The sequence below is a fragment of the Vipera berus genome (assembly GCF_964194415.1).
Source record: "Vipera berus genome assembly, chromosome: 5".
Lineage (NCBI taxonomy): Eukaryota > Metazoa > Chordata > Lepidosauria > Squamata > Viperidae > Vipera > Vipera berus.
The window spans coordinates 74090845-74116776 of record NC_138207.1 but is presented as its reverse complement, the minus strand read 5'-3'; the positions used below and the strand labels follow the sequence as shown (position 1 = coordinate 74116776).

At 38.2% G+C, this 25932-nt stretch overlaps 1 protein-coding gene across 4 annotated transcripts in view; it reads left to right on the top strand.

The window, feature by feature from the left end:
- Positions 1–25932, top strand: part of TNKS2 (tankyrase 2) — a 44209-nt gene that overhangs the window by 5881 nt on the left and 12396 nt on the right. For 2 of the 4 annotated variants that reach the window (XM_081329396.1, XM_081329393.1), the window contains exons 3-17: positions 1516–1611; positions 3404–3440; positions 5302–5377; positions 8320–8414; positions 13549–13615; positions 14885–15071; positions 15851–15972; positions 16939–17030; positions 17992–18070; positions 18628–18799; positions 19232–19311; positions 21384–21529; positions 22252–22417; positions 22657–22876; positions 23448–23557. In XM_081329396.1, the coding sequence (XP_081185522.1) occupies positions 1516–1611; positions 3404–3440; positions 5302–5377; positions 8320–8414; positions 13549–13615; positions 14885–15071; positions 15851–15972; positions 16939–17030; positions 17992–18070; positions 18628–18799; positions 19232–19311; positions 21384–21529; positions 22252–22417; positions 22657–22876; positions 23448–23557 (1745 nt within the window). Of the gene's footprint in view, positions 1–1515; positions 1612–3403; positions 3441–5301; positions 5378–8319; positions 8415–13548; positions 13616–14884; positions 15072–15850; positions 15973–16938; positions 17031–17991; positions 18071–18627; positions 18800–19231; positions 19312–21383; positions 21530–22251; positions 22418–22656; positions 22877–23447; positions 23558–25556; positions 25603–25932 lie in introns of all 4 variants that reach the window. The other 2 variants (XM_081329395.1, XM_081329394.1) reach the window with 2 other exon arrangements.

The following is a 25932-nucleotide window of genomic DNA, read 5'->3' as shown; positions in this document are numbered from 1 at the left end:
TTGATTTTTATGGGTGTTGCAAAAGAATCCAGTTGGCTGAGGAATTAGTAATATGATCACCTTTAAGAATGTTTTAGAAGTTTATGCTTTAGTGTGTGCCTGGAAATATAATTAACAGCCCAACATAACCTTATTCCATGATTCATAAGTATTTTGCAGTAAACTATTATGTTAATTGGAATTTGTCCTGATATAATTTTGAATTTGTAGTCCTAAGCTCAGAGTTGCAGTTTCCATAATTTTTTTTGCCAGAGGAAAGAGACTGATAGAGATGCAAAATAAACATTTTCTGTTCCAGCTGGGAAAGAGAGAGGGGGAGAGAGAGAGAGAGAGAGAAACATACAGATAAGCAGCAAAGGAAAAGAAATGTTTCCAGTATAGATAGCACTGAAAATGTGGTATAAGATACTTATTCTTGAAATATGTTTTCCAGGGTTGTTCTGCTCCTTTATTATGTTTTTCCTTGGTTCTTGCTTAGTCCTGCTACATAGAAATATTAAAATGTTCTTAGACTTTCAAAACAAATATTAACTTTTGTCACTAATTTTTTTAAACGAATATAATTAGTTGTTGGATTGATTTGCGTGTTCAATTTTATTGCTTTAGAATAAAGTATTGTGGATTAAAGTATTTTCATGTTATATTTTGAGTGCTTTTAGGCAGAAAAGTAGCATCAAAATTTAATAAAAATATATGGGAATTTATATCTTCATTTCTGTAAAGTAGATGTGTTTCAAATACATGCTACTATAATTTCTTAATAATATAATTTTCAATCTCAACGTAAGAGATTAAATTTAATGAAGCCTTGTAGAAGGAATAGTTTCATTTTCTTTAATTGAATGTCTGATTATTTGGCACATGAGTAACTGCACTTAAATTATTCACAAGAAATTAATTTCCAGTTCTGTGCATTTCCTTGAAAATTTAGCAGAGTGTCATCAGAATTGGTCAGCTGTTTTTTTAAAACAAAGTGAAAAGCTCTGAAGATCAGGAACGTGAACAGTTAAGGAAATTTTACTGATATGGCTTATAGAGACTTTCTGAATTTCATCATCTTTTTCTCTTTGAAAGCAAAGTTAAGTAAAGATGGTTGTTCAGCTTGGGTGAACAAACGTAGTTGCAAATGATTTGAATAAGTGTCTTTGAGAAGAATCTGTTTAGCGTAAAGATAAATCAAAGAAGCGGCTTGGGATATTAATGTAGATTTTAGCCTGGCTGTATTTGATATGTTCTTTTTCAGATATATCCCATTAGATAAATTAATCACAATAGGCTATTGACTGAACTGGGAGATAGTGTCTGGCTTGGTCCTCCAGGGAGTATTGTGGGTGAAGGTAAATGTGAAGTATCCCTGTTCCTAGTCTACCTTAGCTACTGCACTGCACTAGCTCCGAAAGATACTGTACATCTCAAAAACTGGGGAAGAGTTATAATTGGTTTTGAGATATTGCATGCTGCAGGAAGGCTAAACATTCTACCACAGGATTTTAAATATATTCCTGCTCCTTTTAGTATTGTTGCAGCATGGTGCTGATCCGAGTATCCGTAATACTGATGGAAGAACAGCACTTGACTTAGCAGATCCATCAGCAAAAGCAGTGCTTACAGGTGGGTGGAATCTTCCATAATCCATTTCTTCTGGTCATTATCTGTTTTCTTTATTAATATTTGTTAAATTGATATGCTGCCTGCTTCCATCATGATTCTGGACGTCCATTTCAAAATAATACATGTATCACACATATAAACTAGTCTTTCTCCAAAGGGGTCTGTCACCTATACTAGCCCACAGCCTAAGGACGGAGCAAAAAATTTAAAAAAGTTTGTTTGAATAAAGTCCTAGGAAGAATATATGAATCTATTGGGGAATATCATTCCAGGCCTGCTGCTTCCTGTGTCTAATGAGATTTCACTATTTAATTGATAAGATCTAGAGCATGCCAGATCATGTAGAACAGACAGAAACTATGGCAACCCCTCAGACTGCCAGGCCATATACCAGAAAGGGTAACATTTTTTCATAAAATATTGTTTCCTGGGTTCCAGATTTGGTTAATCTAAGAGTTCTATGCATCTGTTTTAGTTATAACGAAGCTAAAGTAGCATGAAATCCTAAAGAAAATATCTGGGTTTTGGAATAGAGCTTTATTATTTAAAAATTGAGATTTTTTTTAAAAATTCCCAATGAAAATGAACAAGGTATGTTTATGTCCTGCCTTTATTATTTTTATAAATAACTCAAGGGGGTGAACATATCCAACACACCTTCCTTCTATTTTCTCCACAAGAACCCTGTGAGGTAGGTTGGACAGAGAGAGAGTTACTAGCCCAAAGTCACCAGTTGGCTTCCGTGGCTAAGGTGCGATTCACAGTCTCCCTCTTTGCCTTATACAAGTAGTCCTTGACTTACAACAGCTCATTTAGTGACCATTCTAAGTCACTAAAAACAGCACCGAAAAAAGTGACTTATGACCACTTTTCACACAATTGCAACATGCCTAGGTCATGTGATCAAAATTCAGATGCTTGGCAACGGACTCATATTTGATGTTTGCAGTGTCCCAGGATCGTGTGATCATGTGGGTCTGCATGAAATTGCATTAAACAAGTCAGTTGTTTCATTAGACTATTTCAGTTCTATGCTGAAGTTGAAATGAGACTTGAGATGTCCTCACTTTTCCATATTTGAAAGGAATTCTATTTTGGAATCCTATTTTAGAGAACAGTTAGAAATTTGGAACAACCTCTTGTTCCCTATCGGGGGAGGGGGGCTCCTAGCGATGAAAAGTGTTAAGATACTAAATAATTCTGAGTGTTAGCTAAAATGCAGATTACAGAAAAAATGGCTGTGAGCATGATTTTTAATCAACAAAACGTTTATACACACCCAGTCAGATAAACACACAGTCTCCACACAGATTCAGCCTATGTGTACTAAAAGCCACAAATTGTTTTTTTGCAAAGCAAAATACTTAATAAAATCGTATCAGGCAGGTAGTAATTTCAGTCCAATTTTTTATTTATTTTGTTTATTATTAAAATTATATACCGCTCATCTCATTGATACAATGACTCTAATTTACTAATTTAATGTGCTTAGTTGGCTGTTCTTTGCCCCAACCTTTCCGAGTTAGCTCCTACCAGTGGCTGCAGGGATGGAAGCTGTGACTGATGTTCTATTAGCTGTGCAGAGTCTGAGCTTCCATCGCAGGAAGTTTTTTAAAAAAATAAATCTATTTGCTAGATTTGTTAGATCATTCTAACATACATGGAATGGTACACCACTGTGGTTCTATTTTGAAGTTGGAATATTGGGCCCATTCCCATTAGAAAGGAAAATAATTCTAAAAGAATACATGCATGAATCAGAAAATCCTAAGATTGCTGTATTAATTTTCAGGTGAATACAAGAAAGATGAACTGTTGGAAAGTGCCAGGTAGGTGATGTTAAGAAAACAAAAATTATTGTTTAATTTTTCTGGAAAAAATAACATTACGTCCATGCCTTGCATTTACAACTCTTGCAGGGTTTTAATATGATCATTTGGACACAAGCATGGTCAATAAGAAAATAGCAATAAAATTCTTTGATGGTGATATCTTCCTTAATGACCATAGCTGATTCACTTAATGGTTGCAGTAGAAGTGATGTTGTAAGTCTGCGGCAATCATGTGAAGTTTCTTTTTGTGATGATTTACCTGTCCCATTTGTGGTCATTAAGCAAGGACTACCTGTATATAGATATTTGTTTCGTTGGTGGGTGGGGAGATGGAGTTCCAGATTAAGGGTACACATCAAGGCAGGATTAGCAGCACAATTCCCCTTCCTCTTCCGTTAACGGAACATCTGTGTAAATTTTTTGTTCCTTCAGGGTATTTCTTAAATTTTAATTTGTTTCAAATGTAATGGTCTTTTGTAATTAATTTTGACCTGAAAACCTTAGCTTGGGTAAGACTTCATTTTTTCTTCAGTTCAGTTTTATTGCTGTACGTAATTATAAGTCTTGTATTATAACTCTAAAAAGTACTCAAAAAATACTTTCTAGTTGTTTAATATAAGGAAAAATAATAAAAGGTATGTCATCACCAAGTAGCAGGAAAGAAGACACTTGAAAATATTACACATTTATACTACAATTTTCTTTGTGTAGGAGAATGAACAAAAAAGCCGGGGGGGGGGGGCAGAATGAAAAGAGGTATCAGCCTAGAATCTCTGTGCAAACTACATCCCAACTCCCCTAGAGTCCCATTGATCCTTATCTGACTTAATTGAGAAGGTTTCCTGTGCATAGGCTGTTAGCAATAAATCAGTTTATTGAACCTTCATATGTGGACCAGATCTTTCACCTTTTACAGTCCATTTGGAAGCAATACCAATTCAGCTACATTTGTGGGCAAGATAATATGCGTACAATACCTATACATATTAAAAAGGGACGCGGTGGCTCAGTGGGTTAGGACGCTGAGCTTGTCGATCAGAAGGTCGGCAGTTTGGCAGGTCAAATCCCGAGTGCCGCGTAACAGTGAGCACTTGTTACTCATCCCAGCTTCTGCTAACCTAACAGTTCGAAAGCACGTAAAAATGCAAGTAGAAAAATAGGGACCACTATGGTGGGAAGGTAACAGCATTCCGTGCGCCTTTGGCGTCTAGTCATGCCGGCCACATGACCACGGAGACGTCCTCGAACATGCGCTGGATCTTTGGCTTTGAAACGGAGATGAGACCGGCCCCTAGAGTTGGAAACGACTAGCACGCATGTGCGGGGGAACCTTTACCTTTACCTATACATATTTCACAATACTTTTTCGTTTGTGCCTTTGAGTCAGGTTTTGACTTCTGACAACTGCCTAGACAAGTCTCCATGGTATTCTTGGCAAGGTTTTTCAGAAGTAGTTTGCAATTGCCTTCTTCCTAGGGCTAAGAGAGAAAATGATTGGCTTACAGTCATCCAACTGATTTTATGCCTAAGGCAGGATTTGAACTCAGCCTCCCAGTTTCTAGCCTGATGTTTTAAGCACTACATAAGGCATCATTTAAAAATAATCATTAAATCTTGGCAAATGGAATTTAAACATAATGATACATACAATGCATAATAGGTAGAAAGCTAATTACACTTGTAGAATCAAGTCTAAAGGTAGATTTTTAATAATTAGATTTAACATAATAATAGTTTGCCCAGCCTTTCAGAGTTGAATAAAATAAATTACTTCATTGTGGTCACTAATCATCTCAAGTTGAGCAAAATGAGAGCATGCAATTTGCAAAATGTTCATGAATATTAATTTCCTTTTTAGGAGTGGAAATGAAGAAAAATTAATGGCTCTTCTAACACCGTTAAATGTCAATTGCCATGCAAGTGATGGCAGAAAGGTATTTTTAAACGTACATTTTTTTTGGACTAGCAAATAAAGAAAATTACATTGAAGATATCTGATAATATTTCACTCGATGTAATCTTTAGCTTTGGTTTGCTTTTCTTATATTTTTACTTCTAAGAAATAAAAGTTTAATAGAACTTTTCAAAACTCAGATAGCAATATCACTAAGAAAACTGAGTTTGTTCAAGTAATTGCTATATCAATAAATACTACCAAACTAAGCATTAATTATATTTGTGCTAGCAGGAAGAATGAACATAAAATGGTTACCTTCTGTGTTCATGTTGTTGGTGTGTTTAAGAGCTGAAGGATTTTCTTACATCCCGTGTCTTTTTACATTCATTCTGAACCACTTCTTTAAGTCCATTCCACAGTTCATAGCGTTCAAGACATGAACAGTATGTCTGGTCCTCTTAACAAAGAGATTCACAGCTTCCTGATGTTTTCCTTGAATAGGGTGGCCACATTCTGAAAATTGTATTGTGCAGTAGTGACAAATATCTGTAGCTTGGGGGTAGGATGAGGGTGAAGGTTCATTCTCCGAGCTTGAGGGTTGATTTCCCAATGTTTCGTTACCAGGCTAGGTAACACCTTCAATGGTGTTTAGTGGATGTCTCTGTCAGTGTTCTACTTATATAAGGGCTTCAGGTGTCAGAGTGTCAAGTGAGGATCTTGTGATCGCTACCCACACTGACATCAAACAACACCAGTTCAATTAAAGCAGGGGTGTGAAACTGCATGCTCTTGGGCCGGTAGCATCATGTGGAGGCCGCGCCCATCCCAGCTCTGGCAATGCAAAAAAAAGTCACAATACATCGCGACACGTCACGTGACACGGTGAGTTTGACACCCGTGAATTAGAGCAATACTAAAATCATTGGCCACTCTTACCACCCCCCACGCTTGGGAGGTCATCAAGGACTGGCACTCGGAAAGCAATTCCATCAACAGACACATTGCTCTACAACCAGCCTATGAACCCCTCAGAATCCAAATCAATTGGAACAGCCATTCCTAGACAGCACCAACCCTCAAGCCCCCCTCCTTCCAATTGTTCACCTTCCAATGACCCTGACCTGGCATAATCTCCCCATCAGAAGACCCATTACCAGCCTCCCGCTGATGATTCACTCCTGACCCACTAATTCACACCCTCCAATGCCCCCCCCGACCTGAAATACCTCCCCATCACAAGCCTTTCTCTGACTCACACCTGGCCCATCACAAGACCCTCACTTGACACTCTCACACCTGAAGCTCTTAATATAAGTAGAAGACTGACCACAGACACCCACTAAACACCCCCGAAGATGTTACTTAGCCTGGTATGAAAACCAACCCTCAAGCTTGGAGAACGAACCTTCACCCTCAATTGTGGAATTACATTGTGGTTCTCTTTCTTTAGCTTAAATCGGAACTTGCCCAAGTGGAGTTCATATTCTGTTCAATAGTTAGCACCTGGTCATATCTTTAATGTTGTCACCAAGCTTTTCTACCTCCCTTTAGCAACAGTGTAGTCAGTTATTTCTATATATTCCATCTGGTGATATATGTATTTACAACCATTGTTTTAGTTGTTTGAAGACAGTGTTAGCTATGAAGGAATAATTGGGCAGCAGAAATTGATTTTCTTTTTGATTTCCTAAGTTATATATCTCAACTACATTATCCTGTTTAAACCCTGACTGCTCTTTAGAAGGCCAGATCCTGAAGCTAAAACTCAAATACTTTGGCCACCTAATGAGAAGGAAGGATTCACTGGAGAAGAGCCTAATGCTGGGAAAGATTGAGGGCAATAGAAGAAGGGGACGACAGAGAATGAGGTGGCTGGATGGAGTCACTGAAGCAGTAGGTGTGAGCTTAAATGGACTCCAGAAGATGGTAGAGGACAGGAAGGCCTGGAGGAACATTGTCCATAGGGTCGCGATGGGTCGGACACGACTTCGCAACTAACAAGACAAGACAAGACTTTACATTCTAATAGTGGTAAATCTTGCTTGCATATCTTGTTGATTTCAAATTGATCATAAACTCATCGGCCACTTCTACATCAATAGTAGGAGAATAAATTGGGGTGATGGATCATATTAAAAGGTGGTCCACAAAGTCTAATTGCAAGCCGGTTTTTTTTAATCCCATTTCTTGCTATATCCTTCCTAACTATAAAAACAATGCTGTTCGATCTTTTCTCATGTTTTTGATGAGTATGATCCTTTGAACGAAAGTATCCAATCCCAGTCCATTTCAATTCAATGGTGCCTAAGATATCAATTTGCAGTTGTTTCATTTTTCATTGAAAAATGTTTGCTCATGTTCATACTTCTTACATTCCATGTTCCCATTGTAATTCTGTCTTTGCAGCTTTAGATTTTCTTTTCCTGTATGGCAGTATCAACAACTAGATATCCTGAATCTAGGTAGTCTAACCACATTATAAACACCATTAATTCTGTGAAATATTCTGAGCTCTTCCCCAGTGGCACATTGAGTCCCATTCAGTCGGGGACCCATTGTACTATATATCATCGCTTTATACTTTTCTCTGCATGTGGTTTTCTGGTAAAAATATACAAGTAGTTACCATTGCCTTCTGCCAGTATGAATTAATGCCTTTGCCATTGACCATAAAATGAACATCTGCCTCCAACCTTTTCATTTATTATTGTTACCTGTTTGGTTTAGCTAGCAACTAGGATGACCTTCATGCCTTGGGGTGATCCTGCTGGGGACATATAGTATTGACAACAATACTATTATCCCTTCCAGAAATGCCCTTTCATCCACCAAGGTAAGCCAGAAGATCATGACTTGAGGAAAGGAGAACAATGTAAACAAGTTTAACAGATCTCTTATTTTTTTTTAAAAAAGTAAAAGCTGTTTTCTAAGTTATATTTGTTATATGTAAGATTGTTATATTCAATGTTTTATTTCTAGTCAACTCCATTACACTTAGCTGCTGGCTATAACCGTGTTAAAATAGTGCAGCTATTACTACATCACGGAGCAGATGTTCATGCAAAGGATAAAGGGTGAGTGTCTAAGAAGATGGAGCATTAGAGATTTGTATTAACATAGAGCTTATATTTTCCTATGTCTTACCTGAAAGAAGACAGTTCCAAATTTCAGAGAAAAAGCAAAAAAGGTGCACTATCCACTCCCCTTGATTTATCATCTCCCTTATCAAATATGTCAATTCTGTGCACTTCCTACCTAATCAACAGTGATTACCAATTCTCATTAAAACCAATCCTGTTGGAGCTTATTTTCCCTAAGAAATAGGTATTTGTGACAAGTGTTTGTGTGTACTTGTATATATATATGGACATGCACTGATCAGAGGCTGCATTCCAATGTTCATAGGATTAACAACTGTTTTAAATTAATACATATATAAAGCAGTACTATTGACAGTACTATTGACACTAAAAAGCAGAGACATCACCCTGTCAACAAAAGTGCATATAGTCAAGGCTATGGTCTTCCCAGTTGCAATGTATTGCAGTTAAAGTTGGACCATAAAAAAGGCTGAGCGCCAAAGAATTGAGGCCTTTGAACTATGGTGCTGGAGAAGACTCCTGCGAGTCCCTTGGACTGCAAGGCAATCAAACCGGTCAGTCCTAGAAGAGATCAACCCTGACTGCTCTTTAGAAGGCCAGATCCTGAAGCTAAAACTCAAATACTTTGGCCACCTAATGAGAAGGAAGGACTCACTGGAGAAGAGCCTAATGCTGGGAAAGATTGAGGGCAATAGAGGAAGGGGACGACAGAGAATGAGATGGCTGGAGGGAGTCACTGAAGCAGCAGGCATGAGCCTAAATGGGCTCCAGAAGATGGTAGAGGACAGGAAGGCCTGGAGGAACATTGTCCATAGGGTAGCGATGGGTCGGACACGACTTCGCAGCTAACAACAACAACATTGACATTATGCATATACCTAGAGAAAGGAATTGATGGTGCAAAATCTGTTCAACAGGTGTAAACCTGTGCATATTTACACTAGCAACAATTCTTGTAGGTAAACATTCATAGATTTCTATCCTAGAGATGGATCTGATTTGCCCATTTGTAGCATCTGGATTATCTTGGAGAGCAGCCGCACATGCAGTGCATTATTGTTCAACTATTAGGTGACTAGCACAGTAGTGACTAACTGAAGCGTCTCCCATTCTAAGAACATCTGCAAATTGGCACATTAGATGGATCTATACAAAGATCCTGCAGATTATTAACATCAAATAGCTATTGGCAATCACAATAAGAGGGGAGAAATGACATAGTTTTCCCAGCCTTACCACCATTCCAAATACTTACTTGTATTTGGCCAAATTTGCATTTCATCCTCCTCCATCAATATTCCAGGTGTCTCTTCTGCCACTTTATTTCCTGGAGCTCCTTTGTAAACCAAGATGCATGCTGAGATCAGCACGCAAGTAGACCATAAAGGCAGTGTAGCCATTTTCTACCTATTCTATAATTAAGGACTTGGCTGAACTATCCACCAGATTCTCAGGGGGAAAAACCCTAAGTTTCCTCTGGAACTCTATAGGGTCTTTAAATTTTTTGGGGGGGGGCAGGGTGATGATCTTGCAGACCCTATATCCCTGTGAGGCAAGGTGACGCGAGTGAGCTGGGCGGCAATCAGAGCCTGATTTGTCCACAACAGTGGGTTGATGGTTGATGTTGTTGTTAGTTGTAAAGTCGTGTCCAACCCATCGCGACCCCATAGACAATGTTCCTCTACCATCTTCTGGAGTCCATTTAGGCTGACGCTTACTGCTTCAGTGACTCCATCCAGCCACCTCATTCTCTGTCGTCCCCTTCTCTTGCCCTCAACCTTTCCCATCATTAGGTTCTTCTCCAGTGAGTCCTTTCTTCTCATTAGGTGGCCAAAGTATTTGAGTTTCAGCTTCAGGATCTGGCCTTCTAAAGAGCAGTCAGGGTTGAATTCCTCTAGGACTGACCGATTTGAACGCCTTGCAGTCCAAGGGACTCACAGGAGTCTTCTCCAGCACCATAGTTCAAAGGCCTCAATTCTTTGGCCCTCAGCCTTTCTTATGGTCCAACTTTCAGAACCATACATTGCAACTGGGAAGACATAGCCTTGACTATACGCACTTTCGTTGGCAGGGTTATGTCTCTGCTTTTTAGTGTGCTGTCTAGATTTGCCATGGCTTTCCTCCCCAGGAGCGAGCATCTTTTAATTTCTTGGCTGCAGTCCCCATCTGCGGTGATCTTGGAGCCCAGGAAAATAAAATCTGTCACTACCTCCATTTCTTCCCCATCTATTTGCCAGGGATTGAGAGGGCCAGTTGCTGTGATCTTGGTTTTCTTAATGTTAAGTTTCAAGCCAACTTTTGCACTCTCCTTCTTCACACGCAACAAGAGGCTCGTTAGTTTCTCTTCACTTTCTGCCATTAGAGTAGTATCATCTGCATATCTTAGGTTGTTGATATTTCTCCCGGCAATCTTAATTCCAACTTTTGATTCATCTAGCCCTGCCTTTCTCATGATGTGCTCTGCATATAAGTTAAACAGGCAGGGTGACAGTATACAGCCTTGCCGGACTCCTTTCCCAATTTTGAACCAATCAGTGGTTCCATGTCCAGTTCTCACTGTTGCTTCTTGACCCGCATATAGGTTTCTCACACAAGATGGTCTGGTACTCCCCTCTCTAAGAACTTGCCACAGTTGGTTGTGATCCGCACAATCAAATGCTTTAGCATAATCAATGAAGCAGAAGTAGATGTTTTTCTGGAACTCCCTAGCTTTCTCCATGATCCAGCGTATGTTGGCAATTTGGTCTCTAGTTCTTCTGCCTCTTCGAAATCCTGCCTGTACTTCTAGTAGTTCTCGATCCACATACTGCTAGAGTCTAGCTTGTAGGATTTTAAGCATAACTTTACTAGCATGAGAAATGAGTGCAATGGTGCGATAGTTTGAACATTCTTTGGCACTGCCTTTCTTTGGAATTGGAATGTAAACTGATCTTTTCCAATCCTGTCGCCACTGTTGAGTTTTCCAAATTTGCTGGCAAATTGAGTATAGGACTTTTACTGCATCGTCTTTTAAGATTTTGAATAGATCAGCTGGAATATTGTCACCTCCACTAGCTTTGTTGTTGCTCAGTTTTTCTAAGGCCCACTTCACTTCACATTCTAGGATGTCTGGCTCGAGGTCAATGACCACTTCATCGTGGCTATCAGGGACTGTAAGCTTGTACTTGTATAGTTCTTCTGTGTAATTTTGCCACCTCTTCTTAATCTCTTCTGCCTCTGTTAGGTCCCTGCCATTTTGGTCCTTTATCATGCCCTTTTTTGCATGAAACGTTCCCTTCCATCTCTCCAATTTTCTTGAAGAGATCTCTGGTCCTCCCTATTCTATTGTTTTCTTCTATTTCTTTGCACTGTTCATTTAAAAAGGCATTCTTATCTCTTCTAGCTATTCTCTGGAGTTCTGCATTCAATTGGGTGTATCTTTCTTTTTCTCCCTTGCCTTTTGCTTCCCTCCTTTCCTCAGCTATTTCCAAAGCTTCCTCAGACAGCCATGTTGCTTTCTTGCATTTCTTTTTCTTTGGGATGGTTTTAGTTGCTACCCCTTGTACAATGTTGCAAACCTCTGTCCATAGTTCTTCAGGCGCTGTGTCTATCAGATCTAATTCCTTAAATCTATTTGTCACCTCTACTGTATATTTGTCAGGGATATGATTTAGTTCACACCAGGGTGGCGTAGTGCTTTCCCCTACTTTCTTCAGTTTAAGCCTAAATTTTGCAACGAGAAGCTCATGGTCTGAGCCACAGTCAGCTCCTGGTCTTGTTTTTACTGACTGTATAGAGCTTCTCCATCTTTGGCTGCAGAGCACATAGTCTAATTTCTGTGTTGATTGTGGTGATGTCCATGTGTAGAGCCATCTCTTGGGTTGTTGGAGAAGAGTATTTGCTATGACCATCGTATTCTCTTGACAAAATTCTATCAGCCTGTGCCCTGCTTCATTTTGTACTCCAAGGCCAAACTTGCCTGTTATTCCGGTTATCTTTTGGCTTCCTACTTTAATATTCCAATCCCCCATGATGATAAGGACATCATTTTTTGGTCTTAGTTCTATAAGGTGCTGTAGGGCTTCATAGAACCGGTCAATTTCATCCCCTTCAACACTGGTGGTTGGGGCATAGACTTGGACTACTGTGATATTGAATGGTTTGCCTTGGATTTGAACTGAGATCAGTATTGCTTTTCCTACTCTTTTATTGACTATGAAGGCTACTCCATTTCTTCTGAGGGATTCTTGCCCGCAGTAGTATACCTGATGGTCATCTGAATTAAATTCACCCATTCCTGTCCATTTTAGTTCGCTGACTCCTAAGATGTCGATGTTCAGTCTTGTCATCTCTTGTTTGACCACGTCCAGCTTTCCTTGATTCATGGATCTTATGGAGGAAAAATCTTTACAGCATCAGACTTTCCTTTCACCACCAGATACATCCACAGCTGAGCGTCCTTTCGGCTTTGGCCCAGTCGCTTCATTCTTTTTGGCGCTACTAGTACTAGCCCTCTGCTCTTCCCCAGTAGCATATTGGACACCTGCTGACCTGAGGGGCTCATCTTCCAGCATCGTATCATTTTGCCTTTTGGTACTGTCCATAGGATTTTCATGGCAAAGATACTGGAGTGAGTTACCATTTCCTTCTTCAGTGGATCACGTTTTGTCAGAACTCTCTGCTATGACCTTATCGTCTTGGGTGGCCCTGCACGGGATAGCTCATAGCTTCATTGAATTACGCAAGCTCCTTCACCATGACAAGGCAGTAATCCATGAAGGGGGAGTTGATGGTAAATTCCTCTATAGCTAGATCACATGGCAACTGCCCCAGGCTAATAACCAGATCCAAAGTGCAACCACTATTGTATGTATTGGGCTTTTCCTGACTATTGTCTTTAATTCAATAGCGTCTTCCACAATTATTCCTCCAGTTAAACGCTTATGTCAGTAGTTTTTTTATCCTAAATATAATGTCACATTCAGTTATACTATGTGCCATTTAACACTATCGATAAGAGTCTTCTAAATTTTATCTGATTTTCTACTTTGTCAGATGGACATTTGAATTTTCTGATTGTTACTACTGAAAAATGGTTTTTAACAATGGTCTTGTCTTCACTTTCCAGAGATCTAGTGCCTCTTCACAATGCCTGTTCTTATGGGCACTATGAAGTAACAGAACTTCTAGTAAAGGTTAGTTACATAATAATGTGCAACTTCTATAGACAGATTTCCTTATTATGTTTTATACCTATGCAAATAATTTGAAAAACGGAGACCTGCTCTCAGCATTTGTTCATTTATTCATTCGACTGATATCCTGTCATTTGTTCAAGTGGTCAAACCAGCGGACCTAGCCTTATCTCCACCCATTTTTCCCACAACAATTATCTGTGATGTAGTTTGATTTGAGAGTGATTGGTCCAAAGTCACCCTGTAAACTTCCATGTGCGAGACTAGATTCGCTGGTGTCATGCAGTATCTTACCCATTGCACCACACTGGATCTAACTACAATGTGCTTATTAAAGGCACAAAACAGATGCTCAGAGACTCAACATGTATGTTTTAGGGGCTTCATAGAGGAAATCTCCAACGTGATATCTAGCAAACCCTCTTATTTTTTTCACTTCATCAGCTTTGGTTTCTCAGCATATCTGTAAAAACACAAAAACCCAATAGTGTTGTATGTTCAAGAAGCTCTAAAGAGTTCCTTGCTTGTCCAATGATCTTCATAAGCATATTCTACTTAGCCTCTCAAAAAAAATATTTATCAGCTAAAATGTGTCCTCCAACACAAATTTCTACAAATATCTATTGTTTGATAGATAATCCATCTTTGATAAGATCATGCGCAATGCAAAATCATTGGGAAAAATAATGAACTTGAGCTAGTTAAAACAGGTATTTATAAAAATGGTACATTTTTTGTTTATTGATTTCTACCTTAGATCAACTGTTTCTTTGCTTTTTATAAAAATGGCTTATAATACTTGTTTATAAAAACAATCTTCAAGGGTTTTTTTGTAAAACAAAATGTTTTCTGATAGTCATAGCTGGAGGCAGGGAGCTAAGAAAGATTCATTTGGCATACTGGCCTCGGGGGTTACACATTCAGACTTTCAGGCTGAAGATTCCTACTTTGAAAACCACTTTTAAAGTTATTTCATTATATGTCCAAATTCCTGCCTAGCATGCTAAGATACTGTTCCTAAAGTTGATGGAATTAACTGAATTATATAGTTAATTGAATTCCAGATCAATTTTTTTCAATCTGTGATCTCAAGTGAATGTCTCACATATGTAAACTATTCTATCATGTTGAACTTCACTAAAAGAACAAAACGTTAGGACAAAGTATGATTTATGGCCCCTACCTCTTCAAGCATACCTGGGCAATTGTTTGTCCATGTACATTGGAGCTCTACTTTAACATTAGGTATGATTCTCTTTCCTTTCCTAGCATGGAGCATGTGTAAATGCAATGGATCTGTGGCAGTTCACTCCTCTTCACGAAGCAGCTTCTAAGAACAGAGTCGAAGTGTGCTCCCTCTTGCTGAGTTACGGTGCTGACCCGACACTGTTAAACTGCCATAATAAAAGCACGATTGACTTGGCCCCTACACCTCAGTTAAAAGAACGATTGGCATGTGAGTACAGAGAAAATAAACTGAACACAGATCGTTGCCTTTTTTTCAGTTTTCTACATGGATCCATTCACTGGCTGATCTTGATAATCATCCACTGATGGCTGTTTCTATAATTCTCGGGAAGGCAGAGCATCAGAAACAGGATACTGTCTGTCTTGGAAGTATAAAATTCACCTGAGGATTACATCTACAGTATGGAAGCATTCACGTGCCACCACAGAGCAGAACTGCTTTGTGAAATTTCAAAACTGTAATAACCCTTCAAGACTGGTTTTGAGTTGTACAAGGATCCATCCTATGAAACTGTAATTTCTTACCTATTGTGAATCAGGGTTCCTTATTTATTTAATTATATTGTTTATGATCATGCAGAAAAAAGATGAGATGCATCAAGCACCTCAGTAATGTAAGATCAGGCTGCTAAAAATTGATTGCAAAATTGCTTATCTATAGTGGCAAGATTTTTGAATTTTTTTTGCTGAAAAAATGAAAGTGGGAGGAGGCTTATAGGAGGCATATTGCTCCTGTTTCCTCCCCTAAATATCCAATTCCCAGAGAAGTCTGAAAACTCATCAAATTGGGTCATTTTGCTGCCAAATTTCATCATTTTGGTTTTGGTCAGAGGGACTGGATTTGTTTTGTTTATTAAATTTGTTTGCCGCCCAGCAGCTTGCGATGTTAAAAGGGGTTAAGGTGTCATAGGAAAGTTTGTATTTGATATGTGTCTTGATTGTGTGATATTTAAGGCTTAAATGCCATAAAACTTTTTTTCCCCCTAGATGAATTCAAAGGCCATTCGTTACTACAGGCTGCAAGGGAATCGGATGTGAATCGTGTAAAAAAGCATCTCTCTCTTGAAATTGTTAATTTCAAACATCCTCAGACTCACGAAACTCCTTTGGTAATACCTTTTCAATGAAAGCTGTCTGTTATTGGTAGTCCTTGACTTAAGCATTCATTTAACAATGGTTCAAAGTTATGATGGCAGTTGAAAAACATGATTTATGACTAGTCTTCAAAGTTACAACTTTACACCAGCAGTTAGAGCTCTTGGCAATTGACTCACATTTATGACTGGTTGCTGTGTCTTGTGATCACATGATCATGATTTGTGACCTTTGTAGCCAGCTTCTGACAAGGGAAAGTTAAAATTGTGGTTTGCTTAATTATGTCACAGTGATTTGCTTAAGGACACTGGTTATGACATTTGCTTAATGACACCGGTCATAATATCGGATCTGGTCATGTGATGATTCCTTTAACAACTGCAACTCTTAGGTTTCAATAGTGGTCATAAGTCAAGGACCGCCTTTATCGCCAAACTGAGCAGATGACGAATCAAAGCACGATTTCTTTCTCTGCTGGAAAGAATTAAGAGAATTTAGTTTTACAATATCAGCACAGTGCATTGATTATACATACTTTTGTCTTATTAGACATTTTTCTAATTTTTTGCTTTTGTGTGGATTATTTTCATGTACCTTTTATTGTAGTCAGTAGTTTTCAGCAATATAACTATGTATCGTAATTACCATTTAAAAATGATTTGGAAGTAAGGCTTTGGAAAGCAGGGTTCTTCCTCAAAGGGAGCTTGTAATTTTTGAGGCTTCCATACCATTTTTTTTTTTTAAAAAAAATGCAGGTTCCTATAAGAGTTGATTCAGTAAAGTTGTATGTGTCTTCAAGCAGCTGTGGCTTTTTTTCAGGCTGGCTTGAATGCTGAAAAAAGAGAGTCTGCTTTTGATTAGGGAAGAGGCATTGTGCTCACCTACATCTGAATATATGTTATGATGAAAACTAGAAACATCTAGTTTCACTGATGTTAATATTAGCTAGCAAATAATGTCATCATCTCCTTCTCTAATAGCACTGTGCTGCTGCATCTCCATATGCTAAGCGAAAGCAAGTCTGCGAGTTACTTCTAAGAAAAGGAGCCAACATCAATGAAAAGACAAAAGAGTGAGCTTGTGTTTATTTTGCCTATTTATCTTAGTCATCCATGAACGTGCTCAGAACAACACACACGGTCATAATATCAGTTTTTCTCCATTTTATCCTCACAAATACCCTGTGAGAGGAGATGGAGTGAGCGACATACTCAAGCCCAGCATGCAAAAATCAATGAATTTTGACACCAATTCTTCTGATTGGGTTTTCTTTCAGGGTCCTTTTCAACTTTTGCTGGATTAATGGGTAAATTTGGACTTGGGGAAAATGTCACTGCATGAGCGCTAACAGAGAGTTGTAAAATACAGAGTATAGGATGCAAGCCACCACTAAATTTCTTATTGCAGCAAAATACTATGTCTGGAAAAGTGCACTTTGAATTAAAAGCATATAGAGATAAGGCAGTTTATGTATATCTGCATTATGTATATCTGCATTTCACAACTTGGATTGAGAATGAGTGATTGTGTTAAAATTACCCAGTGAGCTTCTGTGATCAGCCTCTTAAATCGCTGCACCTGGTCAGTCCTCACTTGCTCTTACCTTTCCTGCTATCCCTTAGGTCTCAGTTTACGTTACAGCATCTTTTACTTATTCCTTCCAAACCATTTCTTCCAGTGGGAGAAGGGGTATCTAAAACTGCTTCCAACTATCTAATCCTTTTCTTTTAAAGAAAAGTCTGTGCCTATACTATATAAGTTTGGAGTGCCTTAGAAAGAGAAACAGAGCAAGACTTTGAAACCTGAATTCAGTTTGTTATCTAGTTGCCAAAGATTTTAAAGAAACTTTTTTAAAAAAATTAAATAAAAATTATTTGGGATGAGCAAGGAAGTATTGGTTGCCAAAGGAGTGTCAAGAAATGCCAACAGGTGTTATTTTGTTTACTCTAACTCCCATCATATCTGTACTAATTTTCAGAAATCTATAAAGAATAAAATGGAAATATGTTATGACTTATTTTGTTTTTATAAAGCTTCCTGACACCTCTTCATGTGGCATCAGAAAAAGCTCATAATGATGTCGTTGAAGTAGTTGTGAAGCATGAAGGAAAGGTATGAACTATTTTTAGTATAACTCAATCATCCTTTTTGGGTAAAATGAAAAAAAAAATAACGTACATTTATAAATGTTTAAAGCTAATGTTTGAGAAAAAAATCATTTATGATTTGTGTTTTCTTCCAACTGTATAGAGGCCAAAATAAAGGTGCTTAATGATATTTAAATAAAATTTGGGATATTGGATAGCGTGTCATTTCTCTGGTAATAAGCAGATGATGGCAGGAACAGCAATTTTGGATATTAATATATCATGGTCAGTAGAGATGTGTAAAACATTTAATTGAATATCCTCAGAATGTCTGTTCCCCACTTTCAGACAGAAGTTGTAACTGACCATTTCAAATTTGTACTACTTTCAGCACATGTGGAATGTACTGTTTTGAGGTCAGAGAAGATACTTTGACATTCATCCTTAAAAAATATTTGCAGCCTTTTATTAATCTGTTTTCTCAAAGTAAACAGTTCTCTATCTCCATTATGAATTGCTCTAAAGGACTATATACCACACACTGTATTTCCTGCATTGTTAAGATTCTCTTATAATTTTTAGGTCAACGCTTTGGATAATCTTGGCCAGACATCTTTGCATAGAGCGGCGCACTGTGGCCATCTGCAGACATGCCGGTTGTTGTTGAGTTTTGGCTGTGATCCCTCAATTGTATCACTGCAGGGTTTCACAGCCTCTCAGATGGGAAATGAAAGCATTCAGCAGTTGTTACAAGGTAATAATGCATACTTTTTTCATGTGTAAGTTTTTTTACATTTTATCAAAGGCCAATTATGAATCCTTGCTGAATCCCTTGAACTAGTAGTTCTTTCCTGGAAAACGGTCTGAAGCAGCTTCAGACAAATGCACAAAATGTAAATTCATGATGGCCTCTTAGATAACTTAACAGAATGACCCTGCCTGGTTGTTGTACACAGTTAATGCATGGAGAAAAGTTGGTCATGTTCCTGTTCTGTATGTGATGGACTGATAAATATGAACCTATCTGACTTGGCATTAGTGTGTACTCTTTTTGAAAATACAGTTACTTGCCTCAGATAGCATTTAAATTGGTATTTCTGTATGCTGAATGATGATATTAATGGCACCTTTTTGATTTTGTACCTTGGTGTATATAATACTTGATAAATAGTAAGTTCTTCTACAGAAGGTGTTCCTTTGGGCAATTCAGAAGCAGATCGACAGTTATTGGAAGCAGCAAAGGCAGGAGATGTAGACACAGTAAAGGTAAGACAATTTGTCGCAAAAAAAAGTAACATCTAACAAGGAAAGCAGATCAACTTGGGTTAATCTTAAATCTTCGAAGATAGAAAAATTGAAAAACAAATCCCACTGAATCTTAACTGGTTTGAAACAATCTCAGATTTAAAACAACTAATTTATAGGCAACTACAGATTTTTCTCTTCACTGCTGCCTCAGTAATGAAACAATTGGCCAAATTCAGTTGCTTTTTAAAGATGCATTTTTTTAAAAAAAAAGGACACAAAGCAACCTGAGAAATCGTATTTGCATTATATTAGGGCAATTGTAATTTTCCAGTTAGGTCTTTCGCTGTCAGAAACAAATCACCAAGACTTCACTGCATCATCTTAGAAATGTATTACATTAGCCATGCTCATGAGAATAGTCAGTGTGATGAAGATACATGATGAACCTTGCACATTGATGATATGGTAAAAGACCCCAACCGGTATTTGAAATATTAATTTGTTTTTAGCGATCCTAAAAAAAAAAAAACATGCTCCATGACCTTCATAAGAGTCATTTTTGTCATTTTCATATTCCTATTGGTTAAGGTTTAATGTGGATGTGTACTCAAAATTTGAAACAGTTTTTAGACACAAAACATTTTTTTTATCATTTTTGAAGTGTTTCGTTATGAAATGTTTTGGCTTGAAATGCTCCCAAAATGATTGAAGTACCCTGTTTTCAGTCTCAAAAAAGGGCACTTCCTGTTCAGGGCAGTTCATATTAAAGAATATTCCCATCACGTTCTGGTGCACTTGAGGTCCAGTTTACTTTATTTCAATGAATCACTAAATACCTAAGCTAACCGAACAGTTCTTTCCCAGTATTCTCTCATAATAAAAGGCTGAACTAAGAGGCTCCTTCCCATTTACTTTCCCTGCTCTACATAGTCCCTTCATGCTGTCTGAAAATATGTTCAGAAGATTTGGTAGGCTTTTTTGAATAATAGAGAATTGGGAAGCAAAAATAAGTCCATCAGTTATTTAGTGGGACCCCAGGATTTTTAACCTGGCTTTTTGGCTCTCCCTAGTGTACCAGAATAGCTTGGATGCTCTTCTGTGTTCTTGGAATGTGATATCAATAACATTTGGAGCAGAGGGATGTCTTTTTAAAGTATTAAGAAATCATTCAGTGTTCCATATTGGACTTTGAAGCTAGTATTGGTGGTATCAGAAATATAAAGCAGGAGGATTGAGGATTTGGTGCTGTAATTCAGGGGTCCCCAACCTATGGTCCGCGGCCCAGGACCAGGCTGTGGCTTGCTGGCCACCAGACTACGGGAATAGCTAGCGAGGCCCCCCACCCGCAGAAGTGCTGCCTCGGGCACTAGTGGCTCCATTTGTGCATGCGCACAGGCACTAGCACTGCCACCAATGTCACGCAGGTGCCAGAGACCTGTTTGCATATGCATGTATGCATGCAGGCACCAGCGGCCTGTTTGCGCATGTGCGTGGGCACCGGCAGCCTGTATGCATGTGGGTACCAGCTGCCTTTTGCACGGGCGGCAGTGGCCCATTTGTGCATGCACGTGGATGCCAGCGTGCTGCCACAGGTGCGCATGGCATACTTGTACATGTGTGCATGCTAGCGCCGCCACTGTGGGCACCCCATTTGTGCATGTGGGCCGCACACACATTTCCCTGCTCCTCCCTTTCGTTCCGGGCTGCTAAGCTGGAAAGGTTGGGGAGCTGTGCTGTAATTTCTATGCTGCTTCAATCTAAGCAATTCAGTGTGACTTGAAAAAATTCAATACAAGCAAAAGAGTCAACATTTTACTTTTGAAACAAAGAACACATGATTAGTAGTATATACCTAAAGTGCTTACATTCATTCCTTCAGTCCTCAGAGGATCATGGAAGGAGCCAGGGCTGCCTCTGAGGGCCAGTTATTCCACAGTTTGGGAGCTCCCACAGAAACTATCCATGTCCAAGTCTCCTACTACTGGATTTCCTGATGGGAGGGGGGATTATCAGTACATACTTTCTGTTTGTACATATCGGGTGGAGAGATTCTGCCTTTTAAGGTTCACCTCAATTGTTGCATTCCACAGAAGTTATGCACAACCCACAGTGTGAATTGCCGGGATATTGAAGGGCGCCAGTCCACTCCGCTTCATTTTGCAGCAGGATACAATAGAGTGTCTGTAGTTGAATATCTTTTGCAGCATGGGGCTGATGTCCATGCAAAAGACAAAGGGTAAATATTCCACTCTGTAGTATTTGATTTGCTTACTTTTTTTCTGTTTATTTGTTTGTTTGTTTTCAAGGATGACAAGCCTTGAAGGTCTATATTCCTAGATACTTGTAATACAAACCTGATACTTAAAGCTTTATGTAATTAATGCTTCATCTCTCTACATATAACTTTTTTGTCTATGTATATGACAAAAATGTTGTGAAGGAGGTTAATCAGTTATTTATTTTGAAAATTTATTTGCTGCCCATCTCATATCCAATGAATCAGAGCGGCTCTTTGTGATGCGTATTGTTAATGGGAAATTTATAAAATGACACAAATCCATTGTAATGTAGGTATTTGAGAATAGGCCCAAAGACGAATGGAGCATCACCTTTCTTACTCCACTTCTGTCATGATACCTGGTATCTAATATATTGCCCTTTTATCATAATACCCTTAACTGGCTAATTAATGCCCACTTCAGTGATTATATAAAATATGTGATAACTGTTTGATCTGTTGACACGTATGCTGTATCGCTAATATGACTAACAGTCATTGTAGTAAGTAATTTCTGAATTATGAAAGCACTTAGTCCATCAGTATGCTATTATTTAAAACTTCAGATTAATAATTTTTCCTGAAGGTTTCTGAGACATTCACAACTACTGTGCTATCTTTTTAGAGTATTGAAAATATTAGTTTATCTGAAATTTTCTGCTTCCCTTCAAAAATTTCAGTGGCCTGGTTCCTTTGCACAATGCTTGTTCTTACGGACACTATGAAGTGGCAGAACTTCTTGTTAAGCATGGTGCAGTTGTGAATGTGGCTGATTTATGGAAATTCACTCCTTTGCATGAAGCTGCAGCAAAAGGAAAATATGAAATTTGTAAATTGCTATTACAGGTAAGTTGCTTGAAATTCACGCATTATGAAAGGTTTATCCCATGGCATCTAGAGGCTGTGTTGGTGTGTGCGCGCGCTTGTGTGAATAAAATTCAAATTAATTCATAATGTTTCACATGAATAGAGGAAATAATAAGTTTCACAAGTTGTGGTAGAAATGCTAGAGGGAGTGGGGTGGATTGTTGTACATTATAATGGAAACTAATAGGTATTTTTTTTTCAATTTGTTACCAAATTAGCATGGTGCTGACCCCACAAAGAAAAACAGAGATGGAAATACCCCGTTAGACCTTGTTAAAGATGGTGATACAGATATTCAAGATCTCCTTAGAGGAGATGCAGCTTTGCTTGATGCTGCAAAGAAGGGCTGTTTGGCTAGGGTGAAAAAATTGTGTTCACCTGATAATGTAAACTGTCGTGATACACAAGGCCGGCATTCTACTCCACTCCATTTAGCAGGTGAGTCCTCTTTAAAAAATATACTGATGTTGCTGTATCACAACCTTCATATGGAAAAGCATGATTAGGGTTCTGGAGTAGAACCTCAAGTGTATTTAAGTCATTATAAAGGGTCAGCAAAATAAGTATGTTCATAGCAATAATTATTGTTAATGATTGTCCAAGCCCTACTTCAGATATATTTGGCTTTTAATTTTGAAAAATGCCCCTCCAGACATATGAAACTTACCTTACAGAGTCGGATGTTTGGATAATATAGTTTATTCCAGCATCTGTCTATTCTGAAGCGCTGTAGGTTTCCAGGGTCTTAGATCTTGGTTTTTCCTAGCTGTTTTTGCTGGTGAGGTAAAGGGTTGAACCTGGAATTTTTAATGCAAAAAACATGTATCCTGCCATTGTGCTTTGCCCCATATGACTGCTGCTTGCATGGCTGCCTGCATTGGGGGGGAAAAAAGAAGTACCTGCGGTTTAATGTTCAGAAAACAGGAAAAGTGGGTGATGCTTTTTATAGTAATCGTTTATTCAGATACACAATAATTTATTAAAAGTATTCGTTTTTACTGCCTCTTAGCTGGTTACAACAATTTGGAAGTTGCTGAATACTTACTACAACACGGTGCTGATGTAAATGCACAGGACAAAGGAGGTTTAATTCCTTTACATAACGCAGCATCCTATGGGGTAAGTAGATTGATCTTTTATTGTAAATATTTTTAAATTGTACATCGGTATTAAAGGAGCCTGCGTAGGCCTCTTAAACCTTTTTTGGCACTGCAGCTTCAAGGTTTTTTCCTGAACTCTTTTCATTTGCATATATGGATAGAAATCACTTCTATCTTGATTGCCACTAAAACAAAGCAATATAACAATGTGTCCCATCAGTAAATTTCTGAAAGATGCCAAATAGCCCTTCATGTTTTTATTATCCTCCTTCAGTTTAGAATAGTTTATACTATGGGATGTACTTATACTTTTATGATTTAGGGTGAAAATATCATAGAATACCTTGTTTTGTTTCCATTTTGTATCTCTGGGAATCAAACTATGTGTTTGCTAATAGGATAAAGGAAATATAGTAGTGAAAGCTACGAACACAAATTTTGTTTGGTTGTTTGCTTCCAGTGGCGTGATCCATAGTCAAATTGCAGCAGTTCAGTTATTTTTGGATAGTATTATTTCACATTGATACATTAAGATTTTATGTACAATAAAATCTATGGTTATTTCAATTTATAGAGCAGAACATATCTATGGGCATTATTAGTGTAATACTGTGATCCAAATGATAAACTAGGAGTGACAAAACTGAGGTACAAAGTCCCATTCAGAGATGACTATCATTTCTGTTTGTCATTGGATGACCTTGTAAGCTTCACCGCCTTATAGAATTATAATGAATGTAAAAATGGGCAAGATAATCACATACATAGCCTTGGCCTTATTAAAGAAATATCAGAACTGGATTTTTCTACCTGAAGGAATGGTATATGTCTCAGTGAAATCATATTCAGTCATTCCCATGGTAATATGGAATTAATAATAAACTGGCGGGACCACAAATAGGCAAAGTAATAGATAAAAAATAAAGAAGCTAAAGTGCTCTCAGATTTAGAATTCAAACAGACAAGCATTTGCCACAGAACACCCCAGAATTGTTGATAAGAAAGACAAAAAAGTCTGGCTAGTGGATGTGGTGGTAGCTGGAGACAACAGAATAAAGAGAAAGACCTGCAAATAGATGTAGAACAACTGTGGTAAAAGAAAGCAAAGACAAGCACCTTGGGTGCAATTCCAAAACATCCGGGGCACCACTTGAATACCATCGGCATTGACAAAATCACCATCAGTCAATTTCAAAAGGCAGCTTTACCTGGAACAGCCTACATCCTTTGATGATGCCTCTAACAGGCTGGAAAGTGGGAGACTGTGAGTTCAAGTCCTAACTTAACTATGAAAGCCAGTTGGATGATTTGGGGCCAATTACTCTCTTTCAGCCTAACCCACCTCACAGGGTTGTTGTGAGGAAAATAGGAAGGTGTGTTGGGTGTGTTTGCCACCTTGAGTTATTTGTATAAATAATAAAGGCAGGATGCAAACAAATAAAATAAAAACTATCAAATGGCATATATCAATCGTAGATCCTTGGGATGGATTCACTAGGTGGATAAAAATGCCAAATGTGGTATAAATATCTGGCTGACTGTGGCCAATCATCATATGGAAACATTGTGTTAAGTGTGGTGTGTTTTAAACTTTCTGATATACCTATAAGCAAAAGAATTACAGGTGAAAGTTAAAATATTAGGTCTGAGGTTAGATGTGTTAGTTTTCCTCTACTCCCATCCCTGACATTGTGAGAGTAAAGTGACCAGACTATAGAGGACCAGATGATAACCAGTTGGAATAAAAAGCATTGCTAGCAGTATGTTACACATAAGCTCCTCACGATTATGTGTTTAGATGTAGTCATATTTTTTCTTATGGAAAAAGGTAGTTTTCAGGGTGGTAAGCCTTATGCAGTAAGACATTGACCTTTTGATGTACGGTAGTTAGGTCATCTAGAACTATCCTCACTTCCTAAACGTTGATCTCAGTATACTGCAGAAAGATAATTTAGCTGTGCAGTTCAGTTTTACTATAATCAGTTAGTAATTTGCAATTACTAATTTGTTTTATTCAGTTCCAAAGTAATTTGAAAGAAAAGTCTAAAGCACAGCTTACTTTAAGTAAGTCAACTATTCAGTTTTTCTTTACCTCTTCTTAGAATATTGCAAGGGTCTGCTGTGGCAAGGATTTGCTTTTGTGTTTGCTTCAGTACTGCTCTCCTCTGTTTGGTTTTTCTTTTACCAAAAGTTCTTGGCCAGATTATATTCATTTGTATACTCAAACGTTGGGATTATGACTTCAGCAGCCAAGAGAAGACATGCACATTGTGTTGTATGTCTATTTGCAACAAATGTGGTTGCTTTAGAAAATGTAAGGTGGCCTAAACTTATTTTTAAAGACAACTCTTTCACCATGAGTTTGCTTTTTCTACTTGGGGAAGGATGGCAACA